This window comes from Girardinichthys multiradiatus, chromosome Y, assembly GCF_021462225.1.
Source record: "Girardinichthys multiradiatus isolate DD_20200921_A chromosome Y, DD_fGirMul_XY1, whole genome shotgun sequence".
NCBI lineage: Eukaryota > Metazoa > Chordata > Actinopteri > Cyprinodontiformes > Goodeidae > Girardinichthys > Girardinichthys multiradiatus.
In genome coordinates this window covers 35,264,514-35,286,412 of record NC_061818.1, presented here as the reverse complement: position 1 = coordinate 35,286,412, position 21,899 = coordinate 35,264,514, and the positions used below count along the sequence as shown (strand labels likewise).

At 40.1% G+C, this 21,899-nt stretch overlaps 1 protein-coding gene across 2 annotated transcripts in view; it reads right to left on the bottom strand.

The window, feature by feature from the left end:
- Positions 1–5,142: 5,142 nt before the first annotated feature.
- LOC124864576 (histone-lysine N-methyltransferase SETD1A-like) overlaps positions 5,143–21,899 on the bottom strand; it is a 31,565-nt gene continuing 14,808 nt past the window's right edge. For both annotated transcript variants that reach the window (XM_047359412.1, XM_047359413.1), the window contains exons 8-21: positions 20,522–21,511; positions 19,443–19,610; positions 19,108–19,189; positions 18,881–19,023; positions 18,637–18,673; positions 18,361–18,553; positions 17,760–17,803; positions 16,271–17,544; positions 15,104–15,458; positions 14,736–14,917; positions 7,304–7,414; positions 6,700–6,819; positions 5,852–5,989; positions 5,143–5,750 (exon numbers count right to left, since the gene is read on the bottom strand). In XM_047359412.1, coding sequence (XP_047215368.1) covers positions 5,577–5,750; positions 5,852–5,989; positions 6,700–6,819; positions 7,304–7,414; positions 14,736–14,917; positions 15,104–15,458; positions 16,271–17,544; positions 17,760–17,803; positions 18,361–18,553; positions 18,637–18,673; positions 18,881–19,023; positions 19,108–19,189; positions 19,443–19,610; positions 20,522–21,511 — 4,011 coding nt within the window. In that variant the 3' untranslated portion in view covers positions 5,143–5,576. The remainder of the gene's footprint in view (positions 5,751–5,851; positions 5,990–6,699; positions 6,820–7,303; positions 7,415–14,735; positions 14,918–15,103; positions 15,459–16,270; positions 17,545–17,759; positions 17,804–18,360; positions 18,554–18,636; positions 18,674–18,880; positions 19,024–19,107; positions 19,190–19,442; positions 19,611–20,521; positions 21,512–21,899) is intronic.

Here is a 21,899-nt window from a genome sequence, read left to right as displayed (position 1 = left end):
TTACTTTTCCTTCCCATAGAAAGGACTCCTGGATCAGTGCTTCTTTGTTCTTTTTGTGTCTCTGCTCTGTTCTCTCAAACCCCCAGTCGGTCGTGGCAGATGGCCGCTCACACTGAGCCTGGTTCTGCTGGAGGTTTCTTCCTGTTAAAAGGGAGTTTTTCCTCTCCACTGTCGCTACATGCATGCTCAGTATGAGGGATTGCTGCAAAGTCAACGCCAGTGACTGTCCACTGTCTCTACATGCTCATCCGGGAGGAGTGAATGCTGCAAGTCACTGACTGGATGTAATCTGCTGGGTTTCCTTAGATAGAAAAACGTTTTATCCAATATTCAATGGTTAGGATTAATTGGAATGTATGAACCTGACTTTGTGAAGTGCCTTGAGACGACAAGTGTGGTGAATTGGCGCTATATAAATAAACTGAATTGAATTTAAAGAAGGAAATATGGAAAATAATATGTCAGCACAGAACAGATGTGTCCAAGTCCAATCCTCTCTAGAGATCCAATTTTGCAACATTTAGATGTAGCCCTCTTCCAAAACAGCTGAATCAAATGAATGGCTCGGTACAAAGGCCAATGCAGAGCTGAATGGCATGCTGATGAAGGAGAGACGTTGCTGGCTCTGGAGGACTGGAGTTGGGCCTCCCCGCCCTAGAACCCTCTTCAAGAAACACATTTATTTTCTGAATTATGTGGTCACACCGGAGCAAAAGCTTTTTCATAATGTGACAGGAGTTTAGATCAACACAAATGATACTGATCCATAAAGTGACCCATGCTTGCACACAATTTGTTATGTTTATAATTTATGGGAGTGGAGGAGTTGAGGGAGGACAACGTGTAGTAGAAAAATATATAGAAGGGATATTCCAAACCTAACCTTTCAAGGAGGATTAAATGTGCTTAGAAAGGAGACAAACCCAGTGAAGAACAGAACAATACCAATAAATACTAACAGGGAAAAGCAATTAATTCCACCAATAAAACGGCTCCCCAAATTCCTAAACATGTTTATTATTAACAATACCAAAATGGTGAGCCACACCAGTGGGTTAGTTTTTAAATCTTGTGACAAACCCAATCTCAGTAGATTTATGAAGAAATAACACCTATATAATAAAATGTATTTGTTCATGAAAGATATTTCGATTTGTGAAGATTATGTATTTAAAAGTACTCAAAGTTTGAATACTATACATTATAGCTTTATTTCTTTTGGTATTAAATGTGTACGAATTGTCATGGATTTAATGAAAAGGCTGCCAAAACGTTCTCGCAAATCCCATAACATCAATGATATTAATGACAGCATGTAAAGCTCATGTCATGCATGTCGCGTGGGTTGATTGCAGAATACTTTGTATTCATTCACACCTTTGCTAATACTCCTTGTGCAAACACGAGTCAATTGGAATGATGCTTGACTATTGTTAGTAAATAATACTTAAGGAAAAAAAAATAAACAAAAGAGAAATAATGTAACTATCTCCGTGAATCTCTCTTTATGGAGTTGTACAAAGTTCACTGGAATATAAGCTCCTAAGTACAGGTAATCACTTTGTTTTTTTAAAATGCTGTGTAGTTAGTAGGGGGGTAAGGGTACATGTATTCACACTGAAAATATCTGGTACAGCGCTGTTGGTTCTGTACGCACATTTTATACCTGAACATATCCAGTGTTTAAAATACGATTTATTCTCAAACATGGAAACGGTCTCATTTAAACAGCTCTACACAACACAGACCGTTTTCAAGTGGTCATATTGTTGCTTAATCTTGTTACCCCAGCTTAGGATATTCTTGCTTGTAATAATTTATTCATTGACAATCCAACCAAACACTTTTTTTAACGTTTGCAAGCATAACAAAATCTAATTAATTTCACAAATGGAAAAAAGATTGTTTACAGATGCCTAAAGTTATTTTTCTTGATTCTTGATTGAAACATAAAATCATACTGGACTGTGGTTTTTGTGAACCCTTACACCCCTAGCAGTTATTTGGGAGCAGCTATTTCAATCAGGCAACAGCTCTTTTTAGGATGAAGACGGCCACAGATTTAGGATCCTTTTCCCCCCGCAGCTGAAGTCATAACTACATATCTAACTCCCAACATTTCAGAAACCATCTATTAACCAGTTTCCATGGACTGACATTACAGCCGTGCTTTCTGAGAGTAATTTAATAACTTTTTATCTGGTAAAAAAGACAATCGGATTCAAACCACAAGTCATTGGTTTACAGAGTCCTTGAACATGAGCCAAGCTCTGACCTCAAGGCCATTCCGCGCTATCAGTGGGTTATTAAGAATCAGGAAGAAGAGTTTAAAGGCCTGTGGTTTTACGGTGTCAACTAAGAACAAAGATTGATTTAAAGTAATTGGATACTAATAAAAAGGGTATGTGATGCTTCCATAGTAGTTTATCAAATCAATCATGGTGTTAAAGCGCTGGCCTCAAAGATCTGCAGTACCCCCAGCAATGCATTAAAGTCAACACTTCAGAACCACAAAGCAGCAGGTGAAAACGTAAGAAATCCTTCACACATTCCTATTGGTTATAAAGAAACCTTGATTTTCTGCCAAAAGTGCTAGTGCATAATTACTGGCAGCCCTAAATCTGACGCCTATTCAGCCAAATTATGTTTATCCCAAAGCAAACACCCTTTCCAGGTCATGGCTGGGGTAATGTCTGGTAAAAAAAAAGGAAATAATGAAATGTAAAGTTCATTACGGCATGCAGCACCCACCCACATTTTGAGAGCCCGATGCTGTCATTTTCCAGCAGAGGTCAACATCTGCTGAGCCATCTTTCCTGTTCCTCTTTCCATTTACAAATAAATGTGCAGACTACTGCTTTGCAGGATGAAGTCAAGGAAAAACATCCGATTTTTTTGTTGTTTTATTTAAAAAATAGTTTTAATGCAACATTAATAAAGGGTTCAACGCATTAATACAAGAGAAATATTGCAAATAATATTAAAATCATCAAATGAAAAAAAAAAACAAAAAAAAAAAAACAATAAAAAATAAATGAATGAAAGGTATGTACACGTTTCCTCCTCATGGAGAGAGGAAAAGGAACAACATATTTACAGCTTGGAATCAGTTTGTCTCTACGAGAAACAAACACCTCTACAATATTTACATCAACTTCTTTCATTTTTTTTTTTTTTCATTTTTTCCTTTTTATCCGGTAGCAAATAGTCTTGTTTGGTATGGAAAGGCTTTCATTGCAACAAGCATTATAGTACAGAATTTGTGTGGTTGCGAGGAAACAGAAAAATAAAAAAGGAGTCTAGTTAAAAGTTCCAACGTTAAAGTTAAACTTCGGACGGCCAGAGTCGTGTGGAAATACAGGGTCAACACAGTGGAGCCCTGCTGTCTGCAGTGCAACGCTAATTCATCCAGCAAAAGCACAGCCATTCAGGCACCAATATAATCTGCAAACAGTTCAGGAGAGAAGATTGTAGTAAGGGATGTTGGGTATGTGACTGGCAGCTACACACTCAGGTAAAATAAATACTAGTGAATTCTGCAGAAGCAGGGGAAAATGTTTTTTTTTGTGGATTTTTTTAAAAGGTGTTGGACCTTATTTAGCAATAAACATCTGCTTTTCATCAATCTGTCTCCACTTCACTGAGATAAGAATGTGCAGAGAAGCTTTCGCCAACGACTGAAACAGGAAGCCGACATTTGATGTTGAAATAAAATACAACGAAACACAGGAGTGACATACAGACGCACATGCCATCAAACACCCACCGTTAACTCAGATTACCGCTATCCGTGCTTTTAAAGGCAAGAAGGCAGCTGGCGTAGAGCACAGGGTTCCTACACAGTTTTCACTTTGAGATTCCATACTTCTCCAAACTCAGGATTTCTATATTACTTTTCATATAATTCTGCACATTTGAGTACAAACTATTCATAATTTAGAACTATACATACTTCAATTCAAAATCTTTTAGATTTGCCAAATATGGATTGGGATATCCTACAACAAATGTAAACCATAAGAACGTATTTGTAAAAATGAGAGAAATTGTATTTTTAGTGTTTGGCATTTTAACTGGACTCCATTAAATGTCCAGTCCCTCCTGAATCAGAAGTTGTGTAAAGTCCAAAATGTAGTGAAATAACCTATTTTTTCTTTTTCTTTTTATTGTGTGTATTTAAGTCAGCAAGTCAAAAATCAAAATACTGATGGTAAAATGTTAAAATCAAGGAGGTAAATTAAGTACATCATTTAAATATAAATCGTTAGATTTTTGTCCTTCAGAAAACTACAAGAAAAAGTCTGGAAAAAATCTAACATTTTCTACACTAAATGGCCTTTTGTCCCATATTTATCCAAATATTTTCTGTGTAGGAACCCTGGAAGAAAATATTATTATTATTATTATTGTAGTTCAGCTAAGTAGGCGCAGGTTAAGTATTACTAATCTTGGAAGAAAACAAAATCTGGCTTGGAGAACCCCTGGAGAAGATCCAAACACTATATATGTTGAGAGTGAGGTGAACTGAGTCTCCAACTGTGCACAGAAAACAGCTGCTAACACTGCCCTAATGGCTGCTCTATGAACGATGTGAGAACCTGCATAACCTTCATAGAGAAGAAATGCTGAATGCACAAGAATGCCACAAATAATGAGGGATTTGAGCAGTTAAAAGCAAGCATCAGCATCCACATAATGCGCTCGGCAAAGACAGGAAGGAGAAAACTATTTTGTTGTGCTGACCCTGTAAATAACAGCCGCTATGAAAAATATTAACACTTTTAGGCAACACAAGATTGTTGCAAATCAGAAGATTAATGCACAGAACAGATAGGGTGGAAACAATAGTTCGACAGGGGTGGCTGAATCAAAAACCCACCTTGGGAAAGTCATTTCATTTAAGGTACTTTCAGCAAACGCAACAAAAAAAACCCCCCCAAAAAAACAATACTATTAATTACAGCAAGAATATTCAAATGAAGCTCCAAAACAACTATCACACTCAGAAATCTTGCATAACTGAAGACCGATCTGAAAGAAGCTTTTTCTTTCTAAAAGTGCCCCCATAACAAGCGATTTAAAAACCCTGAATTTATCTGGCGTTCCTGTGCGTTTGTGAGGGGATGCGTCTAGATGTGTGGGAAAAGAAGGGATCTAACACTAGAGGAAAAATCCCCGGATATTTAAAAAAATGCCATCTGACACAGACAAAGGTTACCTGTGTGTAATGGTCTCTCAAACAGACGCTGGCATGGAAATAGAAAAACCTTTCATGACCCGTTCCAGCAAGGACTACAATACTGCCACTGTTGAGGACATCCTCCGGTCCTCCCGAGCTGAGTCACGCAAACCCAAATCAAAGGGGCATTAACGTCAATGAAGAGTGTGCGTGAAAAGTGCAAGTGTGTGCGACACCGTTTCCTACTTATTGTGGGGACCACTGAGGCCATCCAGAAAGAGAGACGGGGACTTTTGAGGGGGTTGCTTTGTTTCAAGTTGAACTCTGGCGAAGGTAAAAATGAGCAGGATGAAATCCAGCTCGGTCTGTTGGCAAGACAGAAAGAGAAGTGCTTTCACTAGTTGAGCGTCCCCCGGCAGTTCTCTGTTCCACACAGACAAGGGATCTTGTTCTCCTCCAGAGGGAATTTGTAGTCGTAGGTGATCTCTTCGTTGACGGCGATAGGCTGCTTCGAGTAGATCACGATCTTCTTCTGGGACTCAATGGTGATAACCTTAGCGTAGCAGTTTGGCTAAGGAAGAAAGAAGAAAACGTTTATGATCAACAGCTCAAGACAATCGCATCAGGGGGGTAAAACATTTCAGGAGAACACCGCTGTTGATCGAGACTCACAGTGCAGCAGTGGTTGATGAATCGTGCCAGGTTGCCACACTTGGTGGCATCAATTATTGTGTCGTGGTCCACTCTGAACAAGTAGCTGCTCCCGATGCCCTGCTGAGCGTACCGCTTCTCTCGATTGTCAGCCACCATCTGGACGAACAAGTCAGAAAATATGATTTCTTACACCGCGTCAAAAAAACGCTACAGAAGCATAAAAGTCCTTCGCTGAAAGATTGGAACCATCCCGAATTTCTTTAAGCTCTGCAACTAACGAGCTGTACTTTGTTGTAAATCTTGCGAAATAATCTAGATCATTAATCCTTTAGACTGTCTACTCCTTGATGGGACAGCTTACTGTGTAATTTGTGCCTAAAAATAAGGAGAGTAGAGAAGCAGAGGCTAAAACAAGGAGTGTCTGGCCTTAAGAGCAGACGAACGGTAGGGGAAATATGTGCCTTTAAGAGAAGACAAGACGGGACCTGAGATATGCATCATCCATCACTGTTTGCCAGGGTGGAACTCACCTTGTTTGTCCAAAAACACTATTTTATGTGTATTATATGTTTATGTTATCTTTTAACAGATTGAATGAAATAAATGGAAACAAAATGTGTCTTTGGGACAGACTCCTGTCAGAGATCCTAAAGGTCAAATTTATTGTTTGTGAAGTTATTTGTTATGTGTAGACAGCTGTGTAACGTACAGATCAAGGTGAAGTGCCTTTAAAGAGAATAAATACATGAAAAGCAGCCAAATACCAATGAAAATATTTTTTAGGGACTGTATAGAAGCCCGGAGAGCTACTGATTAATAAATGATTCCAGATTCTAGCTGCTGTTCAACAGAAATAGAAGTTCTACCTGTCTAATGTTCTGCCCGACATACTCTATGACCATCTCATCGGCGGCAATGGGCTCCATGGCGAACAGGCCCCATTCGTGGATCCTGCTGCGCCCAAAGCGGAGCCTCTTCTTTCGGAACTGTGTCAACAGAAGAATAATCAGGTGAAAATAAAACCGAGTGCTTTGTTTGTCTAAAGTAATGGATCTGGTTTCCATTTGGACTTTGGCACCTTTTGCTGCATTAATCAATGATCTATTAAGTTATGCTCTGTTGTTTCATTAGAATTAAAAAATCCTCCAAATCACATTTAATATAATAAGCAACAAAATAGTCACTTTAAATACTTTTTCTGTTTTGCTGCTTTCAGAACGCTCTTCACCCAAAGAGCATCCCCTTGTTGAAGGGAGCTTTTCAGAAAAAACAAGAACACATTCTTTGCATAGTTTCATGTCTGAGTTTAGCTTTGCATGACTTCTGTTTAAACCACCAGAAACTGGCCGTGGTTTTGTCTGAAGGAGGAACAGGTCTCCGAACAGAACAGCAAGCTACATGCTAAATGATGTAGTGTGCGCCAACAGTCATACCATGGCCTCTGTAATGAAATACCAGGGCCGGCTTTACCTTAAGCTGGTTTAGTTTAAGTAGGTCAGAGTCCATGACAGCTGTGGTTCCGATGACAGTGAGGAGGCGGCGCTGCTCTGAACGCCTCTCTGATAGCACCCGGTTAGCTCCCTGTTGGGAAACAAGACACAGAGGGGGTTTAGAGAGCACGTCCCTGAAATCGATGACACATTATTACGTTGGCCTTGAGTTCTATAGCACTGGTCCGGAGGTGCACCTTGATAAGGTTGTGCAACATCCATTTGAGTGTGGGTGAATGTCGTTTCGAAACAAGTGATGACAAACTGAATAAAGACAGGAAATATGTGTAATGGAGTTTTCATTTTATTTCCACAACGTAAACCAAACTAAAGGCTGTAATGCTGACTCTAGTTATTATTCCATAATGATGCCGCCCACAACGGCAAGAAATATTTTTAGGTTTATAGGTTTTTTTTAATGCAAGATCAACAATTAAAAACAGTATTAAATCAGTTTACCGTATTTTCCGCACTATAAGGCGCACCGGATTATAAGGCGCATAGAATAGAAGCTACTGCAGTCAAACGTTTGACTGGGGTTGCGTTATGCATCCACTAGATGGAGCTGTGCTAAAGAGAATGTCAACAAAATAGTCAGATAAGTCAGTCAGTCAAACTTTATTAATACACTACAAACCAGCGTTCTGATAACTCCATTCACTCTCATGGTAAGGTCTCCTCTACATAGAATTATATTGAATAGAGCCAATAGTTAGGAATGCATTGGAGGCTATGAAGTTGAAGTTGAAATCAAACGTTAGTTAAAACGTGAAAGGGAACTTCTCCCTGATTCAGTAAACACGTAAAAGAAACAGTTTGATGCACTAAATCAAACGTTAGTACATGCACAATATAGTAGCGTTAACTGTTGAATTATCTCGCTGCTGCTCTATTCCCATGTTCGACTGCGTAGCTGACAGCCTTGAGTTTGAACTCAGCATCGTAAGCGTGTCTCTTGAAAGGTGCCATTTTGGGGTCGTTATACACACTCAAGTGGTGTTGGACTAGGAGTAAGCACAGTACAGGTGTTTACCGCTATTACTTCGACGACGCCCCTGACCACGGTAGCCGTAATGCTGCAAGCGGTGCGGCTTTGTAGTTTACCAGTCGTACAGAAACATTTTGACAGAGCGCCGTGTACAACCAGTATGGATCAACCAATTAACCAATTGATCCATATATAAGGCGCTCCGGATTACAAGGCGCACTGTCATTTTTTGAGAAAATGAATGGTTTTTAAGTGCGCCTTATAGTGCGGAAAATACGGTACTTTAATTTAAAAACTAAATAGGAACCCAACCAGTAATCAGCACAATAACTAACAAAAACAAACAAACCACAACATGAACACCATCCGGTACGCACAAAGAAAAACTTTATAGGCAGAGGCCTGGAAATGAACCATTCATTCAGGAGTGTTGGGACTGCAGTCGGGCGCCCCTGCTCTAGACAGAAAAGTGTTTAAAATAGTGTCTTGTAACAATTTTAACCAAGTACAGCAAGTTTAAACTATTGACAGGATGCATAGAAAAATTAATTCTGTCAAGAAATACAACGTTCTGTGCGAACATAACACCAGAACCATCAGCTGAGGAAGCGACTATACATGGCCAATCACAGAATAGGCAGAAAACGACACACTTCTGCAGGAAAAGGTCAAAACAAAGCCTCCGAAGAATGCAGCTAAAAGCATATCTGTGCTTCTGTTATCTGACCATTAACAATTCAAACTGAAACTAAATTAAGGAGGCACCGACAAGGAAATTTGGGCCTGACCACACCACTGACATTGCTTCTCTGCTTCAGTTGAACACCTCGCAGTCCTGCTTTGTATCACCATCACTGCAGCCCGCACAAATACCACATGGCCAAATTCCTCCCCCTTTATCATCCCAAAACACAAATGCTAATAAAGTGGAAATAAACATCGCTTATCGATGTCGGCCTAGTTTAACTTATGGGAAGTTAAAAAAATTACTAAAATCGGCCAATACTGATATTAATGCTGGTGTGTAATGCAGCTCTACTCTAAATAACCACAACAAAACCAAAAAAACAGCATCTCAAATAAATATGTTGTGCTGCATTTAAGTACTATTTATTTCTTTCAAATGCATGTTTGTGTTATGAAGTCATTGTGCACTAGTGGGAAATGACAGAAACCTAGATTTTAATGCTGTTAGAGTTGCAATATAATCTGTGTGCACAACGATTTTGAGGTGATGCGCTTCACTCAAAAACTCAAAAGGAACTTCGTAAACTTCGTAATCTAAAAGTGGTTTTGAAAATTCCTAACTAATCTGTCAAAAGCTTATGCATAAAATATCCCATAAGTGAACAGACTGACCTTGCAGCAACTTTTTTGTTAAGAAAATCAATATGAATAATCAGGCTGAAACAATTATTCGAATTAATTGTGATTCTTCGATTATTGAAATAATTGTCACCTAATTTAGTAACTGAATATATGTTAACTAGAGTTTACAGACTCTTAAACATGCCATTTACTGAAAGGTCAACCCACTCAGAGCAGTAATTATGCCAAAATTGTACCACAAATATATAGATTTTGCATTTAAGATGGAAAATTTGTAAATATGCTCCATCCAGAAGTGGCACAGGCTTAGCTTCACCTGGTTCAAGTGATACATACTCTCCTAATTAGCCTTCTGATATCCGATTATTAATCGATTAAATCGGAAATATAGTCGACATATTACTCGATTAGCTAAATAATTGTTAGTTGCAGCCCTATTGATTTATAACCCAAACATGCAAATGAGGTGAAAATCCCTGCAGATAATGAACATCACATATTTTTTCTTTAGGGTTAAACTTTTTCATTTCATTAGGATGTTTAAATTTACTGACACTTCCAGTTTCACAAAAGGCATTTCGGTAACCTGAGTGCATTTCGGTAACCTGACTGCACGGAAGGAGTGGGAAGTGGTATGCCAAATGGCTGCCGGTAACTGCATGTGCATTTATTACCAACATAAAGCAGGAATTTAAAAAAAAGAAACTCAACCTCAATCTCCAATTTGCAACTAGAATGCCGTGCAGACATTGCTGTGTACTTGTGGTCACAACAGACACCCCTTGAAACACCGAGAACCTCCCAGCAGCAACTTTAAGACATGCTCAAGAGACTAAAGTGTTCAATAACCTCATGGAACAGGTCTGTAAAACATTATTTTTACAAGTATTCTAGTTACCAATCAAGAATAATAGGTTTCCCTTGAACATCACTGGCATTACAAAACAACGTCCACAAAAAAACCTGGTAGACAACAGAACCAGTCCAAACAATACATGTTGAAACTTTTCCCGCATGGAACCAAAATATATTATCTGGAATGGAAAGTGTGCTTCATGTGAAGGTGGATCCTCTTGTTTCTTGTTACATAACAAATCAGGAAAAATGACATCACAAAGTGAACCGGATCGGGCTGAGAAGACTTTGTATTTATGAAAAAGACTTTTCTATGTTTGGAAAAAGCTGCAACTCTCTACAATTAAAGATGATTTCAACTTTTCTCACCAAAAACATGAGCCTCTTTAAAACTGTGCCTGTCAATAAAATCACCTAAAAACTTCAGCTATCTAGGATCCTGCGTGCTCTTTGCAAATGAAGGGTGTAATGTCATCATGTGAAGCTGTGAAGAACTCCAGACTTTTAACAGAAAAACATGTACAAAATTATTTATTGCAAGAACCCGCAGTAATAAGGCAACATGCATATACCCGAAGGACTGGAGCTCCATAGAGGTTAAAAACCATTTCATGACATTATCTGGTGGGACTGCTGCAACTTTTGCTTTCAAAATTCATAAATAACCAGAAAACAATTGCACAAAATTCCAACCACAGTAACCCGAGCAAAGGGAGATTCTGCGGAGGAACTCTAGATGAAGCATTGAGGTGCAGGTTTGCCAAATTCCTTCAGACATGATGCAAAATAAGTGCGTTTCTCCCTTTCTTACGTAGAGCAAGGTTTGCATGCTCATATCCTCTACGTCAAATCGGACGTGAGCACTGCACCCAAGAGACACAAAGAACTCATTTAAATAAATACAAAAATGTATTTAATTCATATTTAAGCCAGATTTAACCTTTACCATAATTAGTTTTGAGGTTTTTTTTTGCTCATTTATTAGGGAAGAAATTAAAACAAGTCATGTCTCTTATAAGTTATCAAGAGAAACAGACTTTTATGATGATGAAAGAGGAAAATGTGGGTTTTTAAGAAACAAAATGTTCTGGTGGTTGGGATTGGAGATGTGGCCAATATGCAGGAAAATTCACAATCACACAATGTTGCATGCTAGAATAACCAGAAATATTGTTACTGTCAAAGATTAAGGGAAATTTCCTTAAAACGGCTGAAATTTCTGCACAAGACGGGCAATGCTTCAGATATGTCTGTTTATTTCCCTACAACTTGATGTTCTTTGTAGCTGTTCATGTTGATAGGCTTATCTCTAGTTTCATAATAAATCACCTGTTGGCGTTGCAGGAAGCTCTTCTTCAACAGAAGGAATGCAACAACACACAATGGGTCAAAGATCACCAACCCACTTTAACAGAACTCCACAAGCAGAATGGTTCCAGTACATATTTACCCATTACTGACTTCTTATCTTAACATTAAGTAATGGTCCGCATCCAAAACTCAGAAGATGCGTCTTTTAATCTTTTCTTGTAATTCAAGCATTCTGCTTCTGAAACCTGGCTGTAGAAGGACACTGGCTCTACTTTAACCCGCAGATCGTGATTATTAAACAAGAACATATAAACTTGCTTAATGTTTACTTAATGTTCAGAGCTTGAATTATTTCCTGTAAAAAGCCATCATAATTGCATTTTCTCTAAATAAATCTCAGACTGGAAACTCCAACTGAAACAACATTAAAAAGGTTCTGCAGCAGAAATGTTGGATCCATGTAAAATGAATATTAATATTTCAGCCCTATTTAAATAGTGATCCATTGCTTGCCTTTAATCACCATGTTTTATTATTTACGGTAATCCAACTCCTTGGACAACAGCAAACCAAGCAAATTAGGTCTGAGTTAACTTTGAAGCATCTGTGTCAATAGTTTAGTCACAATTAGATCTACTACCCATTAAAACTAATTGTTTTATGTAATATAGCACATTTTATTATGGATTCAACTCAACTTTATTACAGAACCAGTCAAGCAGAAAAGTTACACGCAATAGTTTTGTTCATCGGCAGAGACAATCACATGTTTTCTCATCTGATAAATTACTTTTGTCCTGTGAAGTTGATGCCTTAAGTGTTACAGATGAATCTAAATTGTATATGTTTTCATATAGAGCAGATAGTTACTCAGAATATATGTATAACATCCGGTATGAAAGCATGTACTTGGATTAATCACCTGGGACACAATAGTATCAGGTTTAATCGGGGCCTGAATATACTGTCACCAACCACTTTAATCAAGCCAATCCCCTGCATTCAACGCAATACATGCAGGCATCTAGACGTGGTTGAAGTTGACTTGCTGTAGTTCAAATGGAGCATCAGAATGGGAAGAAGGAGATTTAAATGATTTTGAATGGTTGTTGATGCCAGACCGTATGGTCTGAGTATTTAAGGAACTGCTGATCTACTGGGATTATTACACACAACCATCTCTCAGGTGGGCAGAGGATGGTCCCAAATAATAATAAACATAATAGCTAATGACTGGCAGTAGTGTTGATGTCAGAGGAGAAAGGGCAGACTGGTTTTGAGATGATAGAAATGCCGTAGAAGGTCAAATAACCACAATCAAGGTAAATAGTAAATGACCTGCTCTTTATCAAGTCTGAGGTTTTATCAACTCCAAAGGGCATTAATCAGTCATAACCCAGTCATCCACACATTGACAGTGATAAGCTACATTGTAGCTACAGCTGCCCTGGGGCAGACTGACAGATGTGGGGCTAATGTACAATCAGCAGGCAATGGCGGGTGAAGTGTCTTGCTCGAGGACACAACAACTGTGGCGGGTTGGGACCAGCAATCCACAAGATGAACCCCTACCACCTGAGCCCCTGAAGAATACCATCTCTGAATGCACAACAAATCAAACCTTGAAGCAGATGGACTATAGCAGCAGAAGACCACATAATGTGTCATTCCTGTCAGCGAAGAGCAGGAAACTGGGGCTACAGCTCACACAGACCCACCAAAACTCTGAATTTCAGATGGTCGGGTCAGAGCTTGGCTACATCCTGTCTTATATTAACTTCTCAGGTTGGTGTTGCTGGTGGTGTACACTTTGGGCCCCTTAGTATCCACTGAGCTTCATTTAAATGCCACTGTCTACCTGACTATTTTTTGTGTATGATGTTCATCCCAATATGTTGGAACACCTCTTCAGGTTGTTTTTTCGGCAACTCACACAATGACCAAATCAGTTGCCCTGGGCTAATCTTAATTTCAGAGAGTGATTTGAATGAGTCAGAGTTTGGTCTTTACTTTTGCAGACTAAAGGGGCTAAACTTTGTGGTTGAGGTTTCTTTATCATGACTTGTTTTAGACGTTTTACATGTGTTAGTCACCTCTTTTACAGCCAGCCACATTCGCTTACGTCGTGCAAACTTTAAATTACATCAACCTAATTTAATTCAACAAGCAGACCAAAGGGAGCACATATTTCTAAATCAAGCAATTTACTTCACGTAAAATGAGATTAAGATAGGACACTAAGGGATTATTTTGTCAGTAATATGTGAGCAGCTGGGGATAAAAAGACTCATGTTGCATCTGTGATGTTAGAGAAAAACAAAAAGGTAAAATTTCAACAAGTTACATCACCATTTAGCATTAAAAAGCTTAACATCTGAGTTTTTGTGCAAATTTCTGATATAACTGAGCCGAAGCGCTATTAGCAAACCCCCCTTGTTTCTCATGCTAGTTGCTAAACTCCATGAAGAATGTTTTGTGAGCTGGTTTAAACCTCAGAAACATAAGTTATGACAATGCGGTGTTCACTAGAAACAATCCTTCCTCTCTCCACAGAGTCAATGTAGACTGCTGTAATCAACAAGTTTTCAACAGTTAAGTTTAAATCCACTGTGTTGGGTTTCCATTCATTGTGGTTTTATTGTAGTTTTAAACAGCTTTCTCGCATTTGCTGCGGCATTTTACACCAATGTCTCTCTGATAAAAACAGCCCAGAAGGCTTATAAACATAATCAAGAGCAATGATGATAATCAGCTACTGAGCACTCAAAACACTCCAAAAGATCCTTTAATAAAAACATTACTGTTTACTGCATCTAAGAACAGGATAGGTAAAAAAATACAACAACCAGTTAAGAGAGTAGCGCTGACGTTTGATGCTGCTCGGGCATAAACAGTAAATACTACCTCCATGTTTAAGGGTTCCACTTACCGAGCTGTCAACATTTTCAACTTCCCGGATGACCTGCTCAGGAAGGTCCAGGTCGAGGTAGACGTCCTTCTCCTTGCGGCTGATGGCGTAGTAGCCCTCACTCCTGGCACATCCTGTCACGTGCTCCCGGAGCTGGCTGTCGGCAGTCTTCTTTTTACGGCGGGGGTTCGGCAGATTGGTTAGTGCAGGTCATAGGTCAAGGACAATGGTAAATTTCCAGGAACAAATTATTTTTTTTATTTTTTTATGTGTCTACTTAAAACTGATTTCGTAATCTACACACTGGTTAAGACAGTGACAGACTCTCTGGAAATTTGCCCACTTAATAGACAGGTTTATGGAAAAAACAAGCTTATGTGAAAAGATATCAGTGTGATTGACCCAGTGGGTGTCATTGAGCCAGTCAGAACCATGGTCATCCTGTAACAACTTCTCATAAGTCTTCTTCAGGTAGCTCAGGTCTTCACCATCCAGACCAGAGTTCCAGATGTCATACAGAATGGTCATTTGCTCAAACTTGCTGCGGTTTTCAAACTTTATCGGTAGCAGCTCAGGTGCTGGCGTGGGTTTCGGCCAGTGCTGTGACGATGTAACCCCGGCCTCCTGCAGAAAGAGACGCTCGCTCTTCCTGACTTCTTCAACCACTTCATTCTCAGTGTCTGAGCTGGACAGCTCTCCAGACTCGAGCTCCTCCACGTCAACATCTTCCTCAAAGTCTGATTCCTGCAACGGGAAAAGGGCTCAGTCAAAAATATCTCTTTGGTAAACAATTTTCTTAAGCATTCCCTAAATCATTTCTAAGTGTACACATATTAGCAAGAAGAGCTACAACATACATTTTCAGCCAAAATGTTCTAAAACAGAATCAATGCTTCTGACCTACACAGCATAAACATTTTCTAAAGTATCGTATAGTTTAGATCATTGTCTGGTAATATAAATTAGAAGATGGGTGCCACAGTCTCACATGCTGCACATACATATTGTTGTTTCTGAAAAACAAAATGGCCATTCCAGCAAGCCAAACATCTCAAAACTAAACATCAGGACTGCCTACGAAAGGCCTGTTGAAAACCACCTGGATGTCTCATATTATAAATGACATTATCTAGTGTCTGAACTGCTCTTGATGAAGGCTGCTGAGGAAAAAGTAATTTCCCAAATGGTTAAAAGAAATATCTCCTTACCCGTCGTATTATACAGAGAACCTTTAAAGGCTCGCATTTGTCACTGCCTCGCTGTCAGCTCCTCTGTGAGAGGATACAAGTACTTCTTAAAGGGCCTAACTATATAAATTACAACTAGCCAGCTGTCTTTTTCATTAACTCGACTTCTTTCTAAAAGTATTAGACATGTACATGTATGTAACATGACGTGTTCTGGACGTGTTCTTTCACTGGAAAATCCTGTTGTATGGCACAACCACAAATGACTGGAAACCGTATAGCAATTTTGTAAGGTTGACAGTGGATTTTAAAACTAATTACTTCCCAGCTATCTCACAGGGAAATACCCACATAGTGGATACTACACACCTCTAGCTTCCGCTTCCTCTGCTTCTTGCCCAGCTGCTCCTTCTGCTTTTTTGTGCGATGAGGCTCAAGGTTTTCTTTGTCTTTTCGCTTCCTCTTCTCCTGTTCAAGTTCCAAACCTTTGCTAAAATAATTCTTCCTCTTTGGTGATGGAGATACAGCTGCCACCTGTCTATTATCATCAGAGTCACCAAGATCACCCACTGGAGAGAAGAACTCTCCTTTATCTGCCCTGGACGGCACAGCCTCTCCAATGACCTCCTCTGGTGCCTCCAGTACACCAGAAATGGAGTTGAGGTCTGCTGGGACTAAGACAGACGAATCTTGTCTGGAGGCGGTCTTTTTGGTACTGGATGGTATGGCGAGCACAGGAGGCTTGCAGTAGTTGTGCTCCAAAAGTACAATAACACCTCCTGGGCTCATAACCAAAGCCAGGGATTCTGGAGTGTAGAGGTCTCCTTCCATTTTCTGTTCCTCTGCTTCATCAGATGTCTCAGTCTCCTCTGAGTCCCCAGCTTCAGGATCCATTTTTAGGGCTATGTCTGCCAAAACGGACAGGTCAGTCGTTGAGGCAGAGGCCAGCTGCAGAAGGCTTGATGCTCCCACCTGCTCCCTGATTCTTAACCTCTGCTCGTGTTCCTCTTCATCCTCATCATCCTCTCTGACAGAGTGACAGGAGGATGCAGAGATGCTAGGTGTCCGAGTTCGGGCTCTGGACCGTTTGTTGACAGAAGGTGGTGGAGGGGCCTCCTCAAAGGCCATCCTACACATTGAAGCATGGTCCAATGGCAGGTTCTGCACAGTGCGACATACCATAACTGGAGGGGCGGGAGATTTAGGAGAGTCTCTGCCTGCAACCCGCTTGCCAGGGGATTTGACAAGCGTGGTCTGGGAGGAAACCAGGGGAGCCTTTCTGGACTCTTCAGAATCTTGGGTTCTACTAGGTGGAGGAACAATGAGGGCATTGCCTTCACCTGGTTTTGAAGCAAAGGGAAGAAGCTGAATTCCATGACTGGGACGACCTGAAGGGGGTGTTGTAAGAGTGACAGGAGAGTCTGTAGCCCTGTCAGGGGTAAGCAGAGCCTCATTTATTGCTTGTGTTGATGATGGAGATGGTAACGCAGTTAGCAGTTGAGTTTTGCCATCGTTCTCATCTGTGGAGAATGAGACCGTCTTCCTGCGTTTCTTGAGAGGAGGAACAAAAGCATCTGGAGACAAAGGGCGTGATGGTGACAAAGGTGCCGCTGGTATATCTGCTTTGCTTTCTTTTGTAACACCTACAGAAGTAAGACAGATTTGAGAGAATGTCCAAAAAACAACAACATAACTCAATTAATTAGGCTTTTTCTATTTATGACCCAAAGAATGTAGGAAATTAGAACAAGCTGAAACAAAAAATGATAAGCTTGCCTTGATGCAATTCATTTTACATGTTGCATTTGGTGCTAAGTGCTTGTAAATGTTGTACAGGAGAGAAGAACTGCTGACAAACCTTTTTTGATGTCCAGCTTTGGAACAGCAGCTGCAATATTTTCCCTAAGAAAAACAGAACAAGAATTTGACCAAAGAATAAAGGCTGAACGGTGATGATAAGGTCGGTTCTCCTATTCATCACGTCATGTTACCATTCGGACCCTGCCGATTTCTATTTCATACCCATAAACAAACCATTTTGTATCCATATACTTAACTGCATATAAGTATTTCCCTGAATTATGTAGATAAATAGTCTGATATAAAAGGTATAAAGTGTGAAAGCAAGATCAAATCTGGCCAAAAAACATCCATCTATTCTTGTTGTGATCCTCATTTGGGCCAGTTGAGTCCTAGTAAATATGAAAGATTATGATCCCCAATCAATCCAAAATCATGACCCTCCTGCTGGAATGTATCAATATACACTCACAGAACCATGTTTTATACAGTAGATTATGAATAGATGAAAATCGTCTCCATGACAGGTAGTACTGGACGCATGGACGGTGGGAAATGACCAGAACTTCAAAAGGGACAACATGACCAGCACCAAAACCACAGTTTAACGCGACAACTTTCCAGAGGAGAGGATCACAGATGATTTTCGGAAAGAATACCTGTCATCCTCTTTCTCAGTTGTGCTGTCCATTGTCGACTCATCCATTGAGTCGGTACCAGCACTTTCAGCTAGTTCTCCTTCCTCTATATCATCATCTTCAGAAGAGGATGAAGAGGATGATGCTGAAGAGGAAGAACCCCCAGAGGACGACGAGAGGCTCTCATCATCACTGTCACTACTGAGCCCATCGTCTACAAAAGAAAACATTTACATTGTAATTGTTTTACTAAACGTAGAAAGAGAAAGACTAATAGGTTTATTGGCCGTGCTTTACCATCTGATTCCTTTTCACTTTCCACTTCTTCGTCCTCCTACCAATAAAAAGCACCATTGAAAAGAATCATAGTGAAATGCTGCCACCTAGCTAAAAACAAGAATTACTTGTTACGGTGTCTAAAACCAAGTTCTCTGAATATTTACATAAAATATTTTCTCCTGCTCATAATACACCAGAATAATTTGAGGTATGAATTTCAGGTGTTTAAGAAGCTGTTAAAACAAAACTAGTATTCTCATACCTTCTCACTCGATGAGCCATCAGAGGTTTCTTCTCCCTCACTGTCCAGCTCCCAGGGTTTACGACTCCTCTGCTTCTTTTTCCTCCTCTTGTTGTCTCTGTCAGCTGCATGCCTGTCTGCTTCTGGCATTCTACCATCCGCAGCTGAGAAACAGACATCAATGTAAGACTTATTTGCTCCGGGTCTGTTAATTTAAACCCGTTTTTAAAGTTGCAACATCCACAAACCATCATCTTCATCTGGTGGCGTTGAAGGCCGAGGCCTCTTCAAGTCTCCCTCTTTAAACTCCTGAGGTTCTTTCCTCTTCACCTGCACCATTCGACATCAACATGTTCATCATAAAAACAAAGCCGACGAGTGTGCTCTAGTATTTCCAGCTACTATTTTTTTTAAACATCACGCAGTCTGGGAACACTAAACATCAGACGAGAGTAGACGTCTGAAAAACACATCTAATATGAATCCAGGACCAGCATGATCTTTTCCAAGAAACATTAAAACCGTAAAAGAGGCAAATCAAAACAACAGATGTAGATAATTTGAATTAAAAGATGATTTTTACCTTGAAGGAAGGTAATCGTAATGCTCCACGAAGAGAAAACCCCTCCAAGCCCCCACTTTTTGCCCAATCCACAAGAGACATCAGAGGCTCCCGAGGACGGTTGACCTTTTCCTCTTTCTTTTCTTCATCCCGTAAAGCTGTTACTCCCCTTACCATTGTCTGGAAAGGCTGGAAAACAAAACATTTACTATTTAAATATAAAGTCCCAAATAGTTTCTACTAGGTACACCAATAGTCAGTCGGGTTTCAACTTTCCCCACATTTCCACACCCTGGTCTCAACATTTTTCTAGCGCTTTTAACATTTTGGACATTGTTGTATATTTAACTAGGTTTCTATTACTGCATGTTTCACAATTTATGAAACAGAATGTCGAAGTTAGCTTCTGATTTTGCAGTGTGATAAAATGCCTTTTTAGTGCTTTTTGGCACTAGAATAAATTATATCCACTCTATTTTAAAATATAAAATACTTGCACTAGTCAAATCCCAACACACCTTTCTACATTATAGACAGATTCCTTAAAATCAGTTTGTGACACCTGATACCTTTATTTTGTTGCTCAAACAGTGGTAAATGTACCCACAGGTTCATTTTAAAACCACAAGGCCCCCCGAACAGGCTGGACAAAAACCTAAGGTTTGATATGGCAAATCAAAGGCAATAAAGGACACCAACCTACATGTAAATCAATGTAAAGAGCCCTTCATTTGTCTGAAATACTGAGCATCTTAAACATAAATGATGAAAACTCTAACACAACTTCATAATTTATTTTCTTATTAAGCATTCACATTTTGAAAAAGTTAAAAATTCTCAATTTTCCAAACGTTTGAAGACCTGAATGTCACATGTTCTCTTTGCCAGCAGCAGAAGATGTAAGGAAGTTAATATTTAAAGAAAGCAAAAGTGTGTAGAAAACCTGAGGATGTTTGGACTTGGAAGGTTCTGAAGGAAGGAACTTTTAAGGCATTTATTCATAACTCAGTGCAACCATCCTTTGTTTCTACATTAAACAGAATTAGTGTCAAAGAATGAAAACAAATCATAGCAGTAAAGTTAAAAAGAGAAGCCCTTACCTTGGCCTTGGTCTCCTTCCTATCCCACCACTCATCAAAAGTGGCAAAGGCTACATTCTCCACCATTTTGCGGTTCAGGTCTCTTTGCACAATGTTCTTCATTTCCTGGATCAAAGAGGCCAGGACCATCTGAACTGTTGCTTCATTTGGATTCTCAGCCAACATGGGCAATCCCTCCCCAGAAGTACTGTACTCATCTCCCTCCCCGGTCAGCATGTTACCATAGCCAGGTGGAGGCATGTATGATGGGTAGTGTGGAGGTAAGACATGTGGTGGCCAGCCAGTGTGGGGAGGGGGTATGTTATGGTGTGGAGGGGGTGGTATCTGAGTGCTGTGGGGTTCATGATAGGGATAGGACATATGGGGTGGCAAGTATCTGTGGTCTTGGTCATAATGAGCACCTGCCCCACTGCCCTCTTGGTCCATGTAAGGGTGGTGTGAGTGAGGTGGCGCCATAGAGTGAAGATGGTAGGATGCGTAGTCTCCAGTAGCAGCCTCACCCGGGCCTGGAGTTCCATTAGATGAAGACATGCGCATTTGATGCAAGCGACTTAACATGTGGGTTTGCATTTGGAAGGACATAGGAGTTCCACCACTGTATTGGTTCATCAGCTCCATAGAGGTGGCGTAATCATACATGTGGTGGGCCATAGGAGGAGGATACTCAGGGTGCAGCTCCATGTGAGGAAGAGGTGGAATCCCTGGTGGAGGTGGGGGCTGAAGGGAGTATCCAGGGGGAGGGGGAGGTGGTAAATGAGGAGGGTAGGAAGGTATTTGGGGATGCATGGAAGTCCCAAAGTGCTGTGAAGAATCAGAAATGGGTGGGGGAGAGGATGATGGATCTGCTGTCTGTGAAAGTCCAGCTTGTGAGGATGATGGTGTTGATCCTGAGGAGACTGGTGGCTGATGAGTTGTCACTGTTGTTATAGTAGTTGCTTCCTCATCGTCATCTGAGATCTCCATGTCTTCACCAGAAGAATGAGGAGATGCCTGACAAAGCAGAGAGATTATAGTGTGGGAAACCCCTGATATGTTTATGAACATTCCAAGGAGAGAACATCATTCCGAGGAGTCTCACTTCCGCTTCATAAAGAAAAACAAGAGAAAACAACAAGTATTGTCCTGGAATGAGAACAAAGCAGGGCTTGTTTTTGCAGATCCTTCTAACCTGAAATATGTGCCAGAATGGATGCATACAATTTCATTTTTCCACATTTCGTTTACATTACAGACCTATTCTAAAGCTGTTAAGTATATTTTCTTTCCCTCAATTATTTACACAAACAGTCAGGTTGGATAGACAGCTTCGGTAGGCGGCCATGTTAATGTCTTTCCAGTGATGTTTAATTACAGCTAATTCCTGGCTCTGGCCCGGACA